Here is a 13,952-nt window from a genome sequence, read left to right on the forward strand (position 1 = left end):
TGTAATGTGGGGTTGATTATATATGTAAAATTAAAATACATAGTAACAGCACAGAAGAAAGGGAAATGGAGGAATAGTTTCATAAGGGTCTCACACTGTGTGTGAAGAGTGGTATGATATTTGAAGATAGACTGTGCTAAGTTAGAGATACTACAAACCCTAGAGCAAACAATAACTAAGAGGTATATATAGCTAAATAAGCCAGAAGTAGAGACAAACTCAAATCATAAAAGCAGTTAATTCAAAAGACGGAGGAAAATGTAGCAAAAAATGGGACAAATAAACAGATACACAGTGTATCTTGTATTCAGTTTTCTTGGGGTGGGTAGCATAATTACAAAAAAAAAAAAATGTCTAAAAAGGTCTTTGAGGGAGTGATAAAGAAATAAAGGTTGAAAAACACTGAACCTAGATAGATATAGGTAGGAACATCTTACATAATGCAAAAGACTGAATTTTTCTCCCTGAGATCAGGAGCAAAGCAAGGTGTCTACTTTTCATAACTTCTATTCACCACTGAGTTGAAGTTACTAGTCCACATGAAGAAATAAAAGCATACCCCCTCCTCCCCCAAAAAGGCATATAGACTGGAACAAAGTAAAATGTTTTTTTATTTCCTGGTGACATGATCATCTATATAGAAAATACCAAGTAGAGTGCCTGGCTGGCCCAGTCAGAAGAAGGTGTTACTCTTGATCTCAGGGTCATGGGTTCATGCCCCATGTTGGGTGTAGAGATTTGTTCTTTTTTTTACCTTTGTAGTCTTTTTTTTTAATATTTTATTTTTAGGTAATCTCTACACCCGCTGTGGGGCTTACACTCACAACCCAAGTCAACTTCAAGAGTCATGTGTTCTACCGACTGAGCCAGGCAGGCACCCCAGATGTAGAGATTATTTGGCTGGGGGAAACTTCAAAAAAAAAAAAAAAAAAAAAAAAACCAAGAAATCTACAAAAAAGCTATAAGAACTAAAATATGAGTTTAGCAAGATTGCAGGACAAACTCAACACAACAAAAATCAATTCTATTTCTGTATGGTGTCAACGAGTAATTTGAATTTTTAAATCAGTATTATTTCTGGTAGCATCAAAAAAACATGAATTGGGTAGGGATAAATTTAGTCAAAATGCAAAAAACACATACACTGAGAACTGCAACATATTGCTGAGAAAAATGAAAAAAGACTAAATAAATGCAGAGATGTGCCATATTCATGGAAAGAAGATTGTGTATTAAGATGTTACTTCTTCCAAATTAATCTATTACATGTAATTCAAATCAAAATCCCAGTAGACCTTTTTGTAGAAATTGACAAGCTGGTTCTAAAATTTATATGAAATTCAAAGGACTAGAATAATCAAAACAATTTTGAAAAGGCAGTTGGAGGATTTGAACTACTTCATTTTAAGAGTTATTATAAAGCTACAGGAATCAAGGCACTGTGGTAATACAATAGAACAGAGATAATACACACGTATATAATCAATTGATTAGTTGACAAAGGTGCCACAGTAATTCAGTGGGGAAAAGATAGTTCTTTCAACAAATGGTACTGGAATAATTGTGTATTCATACTCCAACTTAATTTTTACTCACTCCATATATTAAAAGTTAACTCTTAAGTAAATCATAGGCCTAAACATAAAAGCTAAAACTATAAAAACCTCTAAAAGGAAAAAGTAGAAGATCTTTGTGTCCTTGGGTTGGATAAGTATTTTTTAGATAGGACACAAAAAGCAAAAGAAAAAATGCTATCAAATTTGAAAGTTTTTGCTCTTCAAAAACAGTCAAAAGGCAAGCCTTCCATATTTGTTAAAGGACTTGAATCCACCGTAAAGACCTCTTATAACTCAATAAGAAGACAACCCAATTTTTAAGTGAGCAAAAGATTTGAACAGATACTTTATCAAAGAAGATAGATGAATGGAAAATTAAAACCATAATGAAAAATCCCTAATATCCACTTGGAAGGCTAGAATTTTAGAAACTGACAGTACCAAGTGTTGCCAAGGATGTGGAGGAACTAGAACTCTTAAAATTGCTGGTAGGAATGCAAATTGGTACCGTCACTTTGGAAAACCTGGTATGGCCATTTCTTACAAATTTAAACATAAACGTACCATGTGACCCAGCATCCCCCTTCTAGGTATTTATGAGAGAAATGAAAGCGTGTCCACATAAAAGATTGTCCTTGGATGTTTATAGCAACTTTATTCATAATAGCCCAAAATTGGAAACAATCCAACTGTTCACCAGCTGTTGAATGAGGGGTTTTTGTTGTTTTTTTAAAGTATATCCATACCATGGAAAAGTACTCAGCCATAAAAAGGAATGAATTACTGATACATGAACAATATGTATAAATCTCAAATCATGCTATCTGAAAGAAACCCAACACAAATGACTATATACTGTATGCTTCCAGTTATATGAAATTCTAGAAAAAGCAAAACATTAGTATTAGAAAGTTGATCAGTGGTGGCCAGAGGTTAAGAAAAGGCTTTTGACCACAAGCAAAGGACTTGAGGGAACATCAGGAAGAGAGATGGAAATGTTCTATATCATGATGGTGGTAGTGTTTATACAATTGTATACATTTGTCAAAATTCATTGAAGTGCACACTTTAAATTGTTAAATTTTTTGTATGTATATACAATAGATAACAATAAAACAATGAGCCAGATTTTTAAAAAGTTAGACGTTATCTTCTCTGGCCCATGAGAAAATTGGCCTTTAGGATCTGAAACTCTTACTCACTAAGGAGGATACATCTTGTGACCCTCGCAAAATAAATGAAGTCATTTCATTTCTGTTTCAGAGACAGAAGAGATGGGTGATGAAGAGGTTTTCTCCTGGTTGAAGTGTGCAAAGGGACAGTCCCATGAACCAGAGAATCTCATGCCCACACAGATCATCCCTGGCACAGGTTAAGGGAGTTCTTTTTTAAATTTGGTGAAACAGGGGCTCCTGGCTGGCTCAGTTGGAGGAATGGTGGCTCTTGATTTCGGGGTTGTGAGTTTGAGCCCTACATTGGGTGTAGAGATTACTTAAATAAACATTTTTTAAAATATTAAAAATAAAAATTTTGGTGGGGAAAAAAGTGTTTTTAATTTGAGTTATAATTCACACACCATAAAATCTGGTGAAATGGTTTATCTTGGCCTGATTTTCGTTACGCCTCCCCAGATTTTTCTGACCGTTTGAATCGTTAGATATCGGTTAGATTTTATGCAGCCAGTGCACACACTTTGCCTCATCTTTCTGGTTAGAGAAGTTGGTTGCTTTTCTACATAACATTGTACATTCCTGTGGTTGGCAGGATCAGAATAGAGGAAGTCCCACATGTTTCCAGAAAGACTTGATTTTAGGTTTGTAAAAATCCAGCTGACGCTACTCAGACCTCTTGAATCCATGAAGAAGGCAGCTTAACAGTAGGAATGAATGGTCGTGTTTATGTCACAGCCCCAGCTTACTTCACTGATTCCTCCATAAGTCTGTTTCCAGCTTCCACACTTCCGATAACACATACACATTGAAGATGGTCAGTCTACTATCTGTATTCTCCTCTGCTGTGGCAGGAGCACTCTTTGGATCCTTATACCCCAGGGCTTCCAAGCAGAAGGGTTCCCTCAGTGCACTGATAGGATGCCTGCTCCCTACTGATCTAAGCATTGATTGTAAATGTTCGCATTAAGTTTACATTGGTCTGGTTTTTTCCCCACGTTTAAGTTAGGTATAACTTAAAGCATATAAATCTCAAGTATACAATTCAAAATGTTTACATGCTCTCGAACATTGAGGAATCTAACCCTAGAGTTTCTCCAGCAGGTCACCTTGTTAATGTTTACTAGAAGAGGGAGTGTAGCTTAGTAGTTAAGAGTGCACAGAACTTCAGAGCTAGGTATACCTCAGTTAAACTATTAGTATTCCCATTTACCAACTATGTGTGCTTGAGCAAATGACGTAAACTTCTCTGAGTATCAGTTTCATCATCAAAAATTGAGAGTATGGGGCGCCTGGCTGGCTCAATCGGTGCAGTGTGCGACTCTTGATCTTGGGGTTGTGAGTTTGAGCTTTATATTAGGTGTAGTGATTACTTAAAAAATACAATCTTTAGGGGTGCCTTGCTGGTTTAGTCAGTAAAACATGTGACTCTTAATCTCAGGGTCTTGAGGTCTGGGTGTGGAGCCTACTTAAAAAATAAATTTAGGAGCGCCCAGGTGGCTCAGTCGGTTAAGTGTCTACCTTCGGCTCAGCTCATGATGCCAGGGTCCTGGGATCAAGCCTCTGCTCAGCAGGGAGCCTGCTTCTCCCACTCCCCCTGCTTGTGTGCGCTCTCTCTCTCTCTCTGTCAAATAAATAAAATCGTAAAAAAAAAAATTTTTTTTTTAATTAAAATATTTTTCAAAAAAAATTTAAGGGTAAAAGCTACTACCTCATTGAAATGTGGTAAGGGTTGAGGAAGATAATGTAAATGAGATCCTTAGCACAATACATGAAACGTTCTGAGGCTTTTGTTGTTGCTGTCTTTCTTCCAGCTCTTTACAATATTGGAGACATGGTACATGCTGCCCGGGGCAAGTGGGGAATAAAAGCAAACTGCCCTTGTATTAGTCGGCAGAACAAATCTGTATTGAGACCTGCTGTCACCAATGGGATGTCACAGGTAAAGTGGTATGTGTGGGTATAAGTGAGAGAAATTTCGCCTCTTAGTACCAGGAAATGCCCCATTTTCACCTGTGTTGTCCTAGGTTACTGTAGGATACCTGAGGAATTAGGGGATGGAGAAGTGTTTCTAGAGGGAGCCCCAAAAAAGCTACTCAAGGGATTTGAATTCCCTCTGCCTGGTATGAGTTTCTCTTCATCTTTAAAACCAGTTCAGGTTGGGTTGATAAATAGCACAAAGAAATTCTTTGCATCTTGTCAAGATTTATACTTCAGGGTCCTTGTGTAGGTGAGAAGTATAGAAAATGTTACTAGGAAGGCAGTCCTATCTGTGTGCATGGTCCCTGTCCTTGTCATGTTAGTTACTGAGGACAGAAATATGAAGATTGGCCTGCTGAGCTGGGATCATTCTACCCTGAAAACAATGCCAGGCCTCCAGAGAGGCAGTGGTTTGCTCATTGCTCTGTCAGAGGTGGAGGTCATTCCGGTTCGATGGTAACTGTTTTGAACAAGAGGCTGTTTTAAAAACACACATGCAGGGCGCCTGGGTGGCTCAGTTGGTTAAACGACTGCCTTTGGCTCAGGTCATGATCCTGGAGTCCCGGGATTGAGTCCCATATCGGGCTCCTTGCTTAGCAGGGGGTCTACTTCTCCCTCTGATCCTCCCCCCTCTCGTGTGCTCTCTCTCTCTCATTCTCTCTCAAATAAATAAATAAAATCTTTAAAAAAAATAAAAACACACATGCACACACGCACACACACACCCCTACCTGCTTATATTTGGAGGGCTTTCCAAGAACACAACTAACATATGGTCAGTAGGAGGCACAGGAATTAAGGCTGATGAATCTCAAGATATATTTTCAGTAGACTCAGCATATTAGAGCAAATCATCTGGAAAATTCAGTAATAGAACAATAAACATTTATGGAGAATTTATGTGTGCCAAACACTATACCGAGCTCTTGGCATATACTATCTCATTTAATCCTCAGAACAGCTTTATGAGGTCACGTTCTAATCACCTGTTTGCCATTGCAGAAATTGAGCTTCAGGCATGCTACATAAATATAGTTTAATAACATTTTAAAATATATTGTATTATTTATTGTTATGTGCACTCTTCTTTCCACAGAACCAAGCATAGTTTCTGTCACATTGTAGGACTCCTTAAATATATGGTGAATGAATGAATGAATGAATGAATGAAGTAGCAGTTTATGGGACAATTTCATGTTGTTTTCCTAGACTTTTTCAGTATCAGCAGCCCTTACTATGTGTTTTTTTTTCCTATGCAAGGATAGCACTCTAACCGTTGGCCTTTTGTGCTTAGCTTCCTAGCATAAACCCTAGTGCCTCTTCTGGAAGTGAAAGCACCTTCTCAGGCGGAGGAGGACCTGCAGCAGTAACATCAGAGACCGACCATGTTCCAAGAGCCGACAGCACTGACGTCAGATCTGATGAGGCTCTGAAAGCAGAGAGTTCAACTTCAAATAGCAATAGTGAGCTAAAAGCCATCAGGCCCCCTTGCCCTGACACAGCTCCCCCCTCTTCGGCCCTGCACTGGTTGGCAGACTTAGCAACTCAGAAGGCTAAAGAGGAAACAAAAGGTGAGATAAACATAAGCCTCTGCCCTGTCTGTGGGTGGAACACTCAAGGTACTCCGGGATTCTTCAAACTCACACATTACCATCCACATTTATGAAACATGGTGCTTGCTTTCTCTTGCTAATCACATGAAATGAGGGAATCTCTTTCATTTTCTTTCTAGAAGTGGAGCTTTTTTTAAAAGGCACATGCCTGGGCTCTACCCCCAGACCTCTTTAGTCAGAATCAGTAGATTTTTAATAAGCTTCCAGGTGGTTCTGCTATGCAGCCAGGGTTGATTTTCAGTAGGCACAAAGAGTCACCTGGGGAATTGTTAAAAATGCAGATTCCTGTGCCCCACCAGAACTATTAAATGACAATCTCTTAAGAGTACGATCAAGAATCTCCATTTCTAGTGATCACTCTAGGTGATTCCAGTACAAGTGTTCTGGAGACCCCATTGCAGAAACACTGTCTTAGCAAACGAGGGAGATGAAAGATGGATGGGAACAAGAGGAAGTTTGAAATCCAGATCTGGGAAAGGAAAGAAGTAGGAGAGCTTCTCCTTGGCCATGATCCTGCTATAGTCCTACCTGGTCAGGCTTGACCCAGACAAACCGTATGTAGCTTGCGAGGCAGGGAGGGGAAAGTCTCTCCTCCTTACCACTTGGCTAATATTTAGGAGTCACTTGCCTGCTGGATGTTCCTTATCATGCCTAATGCTATTCCCGGTTATGTCCTTACAGAAGCAGGGTCCCTGAGGTCGGTGCTCAGTAAAGAGTCTCATTCACCCTTTGGGCTGGACTCGTTCAACTCCACTGCAAAGGTCTCTCCGTTGACTCCAAAGCTTTTTAACAGTCTGTTACTGGGTCCCACTGCCTCCAACAACAAAACCGAAGGCTCTAGCCTTCGAGACCTCCTTCACTCCGGGCCCGGAAAGCTTCCTCAGACCCCCTTGGACACAGGCATACCCTTCCCCCCGGTCTTCTCTACATCCTCAGCAGTAAGTGTCTTTTCTACAACTCTAGCCTTTTCCAGTGAAGAGCCATCAGAGATCTGATAAGTGGGTTAGAGTGTATATGGGTAACTTGTATTCTGTACATTGTCTGTCCAGCTGACAAGATCTTTCTTTACATTGAGTTTGGGGAATGTTTGGGATCCTTTTAAATCGTGAGCTTTTTGTGCCATGTTAAGAAGTCAGTAGAAATTGAGACATTGTAATTTTCAGTCAGCAGAAATCACTATTTTCTTGACAATAATGGGCATTAATTTTTTTTTTTTTTAACCTAGGCGATACATCCATGCCCCCTTCTCTTGGATATCTAATAGACACCTCAAACCTAACGCGTGTAAGACCACATTCCTGCCTCTTCTGCCCATAAGCCTGCTTCTCCTTTAGTTTCCTCTCTTGGTCATGGGCATCTGCATTTTTCCCATTGCTTGGCCAGAAATCTTGGAGTCGTCTCTCACATGTCATATCTAATCTGCCAGCACATCCTCAGTTTGATCTTTAAAATGGATTCAGAGTCCACCCATTTCTCATCAGCTCCACCACTTCCCATCTGGTCTGAGCCAACATCCTCCCTTTTCCTGCGTGTTTGTAGTAAACTCCTTATAGTTCCCCTTTATTTCTTCCCTTCTGCACTCTGTAGTCTGTTGTCAGCACAGCAGCTAGAGTGAGTCTTTTAAAATATAAGTGATCTCATTGCCATGATTTATGGCAGCTCTGCCTAAAGTCCTTCGAGGGCTTCCTATTTCTCTCATAGTGTAAACAGAGTCCTTTCAGTGGACCGGAAGGCTCCAGCCCTATCCGTGCGTCTTCCCCGCTCTTCCCTGGCTTCAGCTACCACTCTCCTTGTGCATGCTGCTCTGGCCACCCCCACCTTCTTGTTCTCTGAATGGGACCAGGCAGCCTCCCTCCTCAGAGCCTTTGCACTTGTCCTTTTCTTCCACCTGGAACGAACTTTCCCATGTAACCACAGGCTTGCTTCATCATGAGTTTCGTCTCCTCCCTCCTGAAATGTCACATCCTGTAAGCCTTCTTAAATCACCCTTTTTTAAAGTCCATCACACTCCCATTCTCCTCCATAACTGTCTTCCTGGCACTTCATGTTTTTTCCGTAGCATTCATCACCATGTTTGATTTCTTTTCTGTCTTACCTCTCCTTAAAGGATTTTTTTACTTTTATTCACTTCTGAATCACTAGTGCCACAGTTTGATACATAGTAGGTGTTTGTTAAGCATTTACTGAATGAAGGAATTCACAAGATACAAAATTTAAATGGTAGAGTGAGAAGTCTCCTTCCCATCGTCGTCTCCCAACTACCTGTTTTCCTTTCTGGAGGTCAGTCATCGTTTCAGGGGCTTACGGTGTGTGTGTATATATATATATACACACACATATAGAGTTTCTTCCCCCTCTTTTTACACACGTGTTCTACACCTTGCTTTTCTGCTTTCAGTTTGTATTATCTTCGAGATCATTTCAAGCAAGTACGTGAACATGCTTATCAAATTCTTTTTTATGATTAATGGCTGAAATTCGATGATCTGTGGGTGGTTGAGCCCTGTACGATGTGGATTATTTGTTTCTCTTTTGGATTCGAGTCTTAAAAAATTACTTTTGGCTCTGTTTTATTTGTACATGCTCTGTCAGTTCTCCTTTTTCTTTTTTAGTTTTCCCAGGAAGTTACATGATTATATATACTCTGTACAAATAATGATTAGTGATATTTCAGGCATAGGAATAATCATGTTTACAAAAGCACTCTCAGTTCTGACATTACAGATGTCATTTTGATTTCTGAGCCTGAGCTTTCCCATCACCTGAAACATGTGAGAGATTCTCACTTGTGTGAGAAGCAGGGGAAGAATTGGGATTAGGAGACTTCTTTCAGATTATACCTTTCCAGTTGGATACTTTGGTTTACCCCTTTATTGGGCTATACTCCCTGGTTAAAAAAGGCACTGCCTTGATAAGTCTCTTTATTACTTAATTGAAATATTGTATCCCTTGGGCATGCTGGTGAGAAAAAAAAATTATAACCTTCAAAGTCAATGATCGTTTCCACTCAGCTACAGTATTCTGTGATCCCTGTGGTCTCCATGCAAATCCTTAATACCAGGCTGGATGCCAAAGATATTTCTTAGGTCTCCAGTCTCCTGAGGCAGAGGGGATCTTTCCGTACCTTTCTTTTATGAACGTGAAGCACAATATGGAGGACAGGAAAATTTAAGATCTTGACTTAATAGACCCCGCCCTTCAGTTACAAAAGCAGTTTCAGTAACTTTTATGAAACTTAATGAGGTAAATCAGAACTCCTTCTTGTGAAGACAGCTGGGAGGCAGTTTTGTGAATGCTCTTCTCATGGTGCCTCAGTCAGACTTACCTGATGAAATTGTGTGTGGCAGGGAGTGAAGAACAAGGCCAGCCTACCCAACTTCCTTGACCACATCATTGCCTCAGTGGTAGAAAATAAGAAAACCTCAGATGCTGCAAAGCGGGCCTGTAACTTGACTGATACCCAAAAGGAAGTGAAGGAGATGGTGATGGGGTTAAATGTGCTGGACCCCCATACCTCTCACTCCTGGCTCTGTGATGGCAGACTTCTGTGTCTTCATGACCCCAGCAACAAAAACAATTGGAAGATCTTCCGGGAGTGTTGGAAGCAAGGCCAGGTAAGTAAGAATAAGCAGTTACCTGGGCCGGCTGGCTGCTTATCCACCACAGCTGCCAGGAGAGTTTCATTTCTGTCTGGGAGACTTTTTGCCAGGGAGATTAAAACATAGTAAGTTCATCTTAGACAGCCTTCCTTACTTCGATTTTTCTTGGGTTTAAAAAAAATCAGAAGATTCCTAAACATACACTGTGGTTCCTTCTATTTCTATATAATTCTTATATTTCTATATAGTGTGTAGCTCTGTGTTCTTAAAAGGGCGGTTGAAATGTCTGTGAAGTGGTGATCTGCCGTTAATGACACCTTTAGAGGAAAACCCTTAAGTGTGACATGGGGGTAAGGTGAAGGTGGGTGGAAGTGAGTGGTACTGTTCTAGGTAAACATTTCAAGGCCACACAAGTTTGAATGATAGTGTGATAACACTTGCTGATTTTTATGCTTTAGCAGGTGCTTGAGAAAGGGGGAGGTTATGGAATTGTCTGGATAGTTTTTCATTCTAGATGCAAGGAAGTATTCTCAAAGGTGCATTTGTCAGCTTTTTGTTCTCTCAACGCAAAATAGTGGTAGATGCCAGAGCAACAGAAGTGATTTCTGTGGCATGCCTCCCAGGGTGAGAATCAAGAATAATGATGGAGTAGAAGTAGTTTCCATTTCCTGAGACTGCCATGTTCAAATCTTTAGCTTCTGAAACTGGGAAAGAACAGTAAATCATCATGAAGAAGAGGAGGTTGTCCCCAGGAAACCTCCTTTCTGTCCCTCAGCCCTGAGCTAAAAGTATTCCTAAATGGTTCTGATCAGGATATTTTTGTTTCCACAGCCAGTGCTGGTTTCAGGGGTACATAAAAAGCTCAAGTCTGAACTCTGGAAGCCAGAAGCCTTTAGCCAGGAATTTGGAGACCAGGATGTGGACTTGGTGAACTGCAGGAACTGTGCTATAATTTCCGATGTGAAAGTTCGGGATTTCTGGGATGGCTTCGAGATCATATGCAGTAAGTAGCTTTGATACTGGCAGACTGAGCATCTATACACCCAGCACTGCCCCTGGACTGAAATTAAATCTTCTTGGCACGTGGGGGCGGGGGGGGTGTTGGAACACATGTTCTGTCTTGGTGCCAACCAGGTAGCTCTCATGGCAATAACATGGCTCCCAGAATACACATGCTCCCATGGGTTGTGTGGAGCACTTTCACTGAGGAAGGGGGCTGGAATTCCTGTGAGATGGAAAAATATAGCATGTACTAAAGCAGTGGGTGAGGAAAACAAAGCGCACCTCGTCTGTTATGACAGGTTACAAGTCTGAAAATAAGAAGTTAGTCTCCTAAATCTTCTGGTCACTGGAAAATCAGGCAGGAGCCAAACTAGCAGATTATGGGAGTGCTTTCTATTTTCCAGAGCGATTAAGATCAGAAGATGGGCAGCCAATGGTGCTTAAACTCAAGGACTGGCCTCCTGGGGAAGATTTTCGGGACATGATGCCAACAAGGTTAGTGAACTACAGTGCGTCATCTTGAGACACTTCTGCCTTGCTGGAGCATCTCAAAGTAATTATAGAAAAGGGGACTTTGCCTCTTTGCTTTTTTCCCCTGTAACAAGCTAAGTCATCTTTCCTGATCTTTTATAGGTTTGAAGATCTGATGGAGAACCTTCCCTTGCCAGAATATACCAAACGAGATGGCAGGCTCAATCTGGCTTCTAGGCTACCCAGCTACTTTGTAAGGCCCGATCTGGGCCCCAAGATGTATAATGCCTACGGTATGAGGGAGAAGCACAAATTGCCCTTTTTGGATGCTACCATTCCCCATTTCACCTATAGAGGGAGATATTTAGTCAGGGTCATTTGTAGAGATAATGGAGGGCAAAGTGACAGATGCTAGAGAAGTTAACAGTGTCCATGATGGCTTAGAGTTTTGTTTGTTTTGTTTTATTTTGTTTTAGAAGGGGAGGGGCACATGGAGAGGGAGAGAGAATCTTAAGCAGGTTCCACGCCCAGCATGGAGTCCTTTGCAGGGCTTGATTTCATGACCCTGAGATCATGACCTGAGCCGAAATCAAGAGTCTGTTGCTTAAGCGACTAAGCCATCCAGGCGACCCTTTGTTTTGTGCGTGTCTGTGTGTGTTTTAATTAATTAATTTGTTTATTTTTAAGAAGATTGATTTTAGAGAGAGAATAAGCAGGGGGAGGTGTAGAGGGAGAGGGAAGGAGAGAGAATCTCAGCTAGACTCCGTGCTGAGCATGGAACCCAACCCGGGCTGGATCTCACAACCCTGAGATTATGACCTGAGCTGAAACCAAGAGTTGGACACTTAACTGACTGTACCACCTAGGTGCCTCTGTTTGTTTTAAGATTTTATTTATTTGAGAGAGACAGAAACAGAGCATGATTGGCGGGGGAAGGAGGCAGAGGCAGAGGGAGAGGGAGAAGCAAACTCCCTGCTGAGCAGGGAACCCGACATGGCACTCAGTCCCAAGACCCTGGGATCATGATGTGAGCCGAAGGCAGATGCTTAACCAACTGAGCCCCCACCCAGGCGCCCCTTTATTTATTTATTTCTATTTATTTATTTATTTATTTTTAAGATTTTATTTATTTGAGAGAGAGAAAGACAGAGATAGCAAGAGAGAGCACAAGTGGGGAAGAGAGGGAGAAACAGGCTCCCCACTGAGCAGGGAGCCCAATGTGGGGCTCGATCCCAGGACCCTGGGATCATGAACTGAGCCGAAGGCACTTAACCGACTAAGACACCCAGGCACCCCTTTTTCTTTTCTCTTCTTTTCTTTCCTTTTTTTTTGTAGATTTTATTTTATTTTATTTATTTTTATTTATTTATTTATTTATTTATTTTTATTTTTAAGATTTTTATTTATTTGAGAGAGAGTGAGAGAGAGAAAGAGCACAAGAGGGGGGAGAGGGAGAAGCAGACTCCTGCTGAGCAGGTAGCCTGATGCGGGACTCGATCCCGGGACTCCAGGATCATGACCTGAGCCGAAGGCAGTCGCTTAACCAACTGAGCCACCCAGGCGCCCTATTTTATTTTATTTTATTTTATTTTATTTTATTTTAAGATTTATTTATTTGACAGAGAGAGACACAGCGAGAGAGGGAACACAAGCAGGGGGAGTGGGAGAGGGGGAAGCAGGCTTCCCGCGGGGCAGGGAGCCCGATGCGGGGCTCGATCCCAGGACCCTGGGATCATGACCTGAGCCGAAGGCAGACGCTTAACGACTGAGCCACCCAGGCGCCCCTATTTGTTGTTGTTTTTTTTTTTTTTAAGATTTTTTTTTTACTTTTGGGTAATCTTTACACCCAACATGGGACTAACCTTAAAACCCTGAGATCAAGAGTCGCATGCACTACCAATTGAGCCAGCCAGGCACCCCAGATGGTTTTGAATGTGCTTGCTTTTGTCATATTGATTTGTGTCACATCTATAACTTGTGCATCTCCAGTAATTCGAAAGCTTCCTCTCAAATATTCTGTGCAAGAAGACATGATTCTTAGTTTTTGTTTTTGTTTTTTTTAAGATTTTATTTATTTATTTGACAGACACACAGCGAGAGAGGGAACACAAGCAGGGGGAGTGGGAGAGGGAGAAGCTGGCCTCCTGCTGAGCAGGGAGCCCAATACGGGGCTTGATCCCAGAACCCTGGGATCATGACCTTAGCTGAAGGCATACGCTTAACGATTGAGCCACCCAGGCACCCCTGATTCTTAGTTTTTAAGAGACTTGATAAAATAACAGTGAAGAAGTCTGAGTACCATGCTACCCAGCTTGCTCTTTGTGGAGTCATAGTAAGGCCATAAATCACTATGAAAGCCAAGCTTCTATTGAATGTCAGTAATGCCCGTATCCATTTTGCTTTTAAAGGAGAGATTGTTTGGGGGGCGTGAATCGGTTCAATGGCCAAATCTAATGATAGTGTCAGCCAAGGTAGAAATCGATCTTAAAACACTAGAAAAGAGATGAGGAGAATGATTTCTTAATAAACAGACTTCACTCTCTCACTGTTACCCATTTAAGA

The 13,952-nt window shown here is 41.3% G+C and overlaps 1 protein-coding gene across 4 annotated transcripts in view; it reads left to right on the top strand.

Annotated features, from left to right (window-relative positions):
- KDM3B (lysine demethylase 3B) overlaps window positions 1-13,952 on the top strand; it is a 66,364-nt gene that overhangs the window by 45,867 nt on the left and 6,545 nt on the right. For 3 of the 4 annotated variants that reach the window (XM_035014229.1, XM_035014232.1, XM_035014231.1), the window contains 8 exons: window positions 2,820-2,927; window positions 4,540-4,667; window positions 6,000-6,276; window positions 7,000-7,256; window positions 9,666-9,932; window positions 10,749-10,920; window positions 11,324-11,414; window positions 11,553-11,683. In XM_035014229.1, coding sequence (XP_034870120.1) covers window positions 2,820-2,927; window positions 4,540-4,667; window positions 6,000-6,276; window positions 7,000-7,256; window positions 9,666-9,932; window positions 10,749-10,920; window positions 11,324-11,414; window positions 11,553-11,683 — 1,431 coding nt within the window. The remainder of the gene's footprint in view (window positions 1-2,819; window positions 2,928-4,539; window positions 4,668-5,999; window positions 6,277-6,999; window positions 7,257-9,665; window positions 9,933-10,748; window positions 10,921-11,323; window positions 11,415-11,552; window positions 11,684-13,952) is intronic. The other variant, XM_035014230.1, reaches the window with a different exon arrangement.

This window comes from Mirounga leonina, unplaced genomic scaffold, assembly GCF_011800145.1.
Source record: "Mirounga leonina isolate KUSES-001 unplaced genomic scaffold, KU_Mleo_1.0 Mir_168, whole genome shotgun sequence".
Lineage (NCBI taxonomy): Eukaryota > Metazoa > Chordata > Mammalia > Carnivora > Phocidae > Mirounga > Mirounga leonina.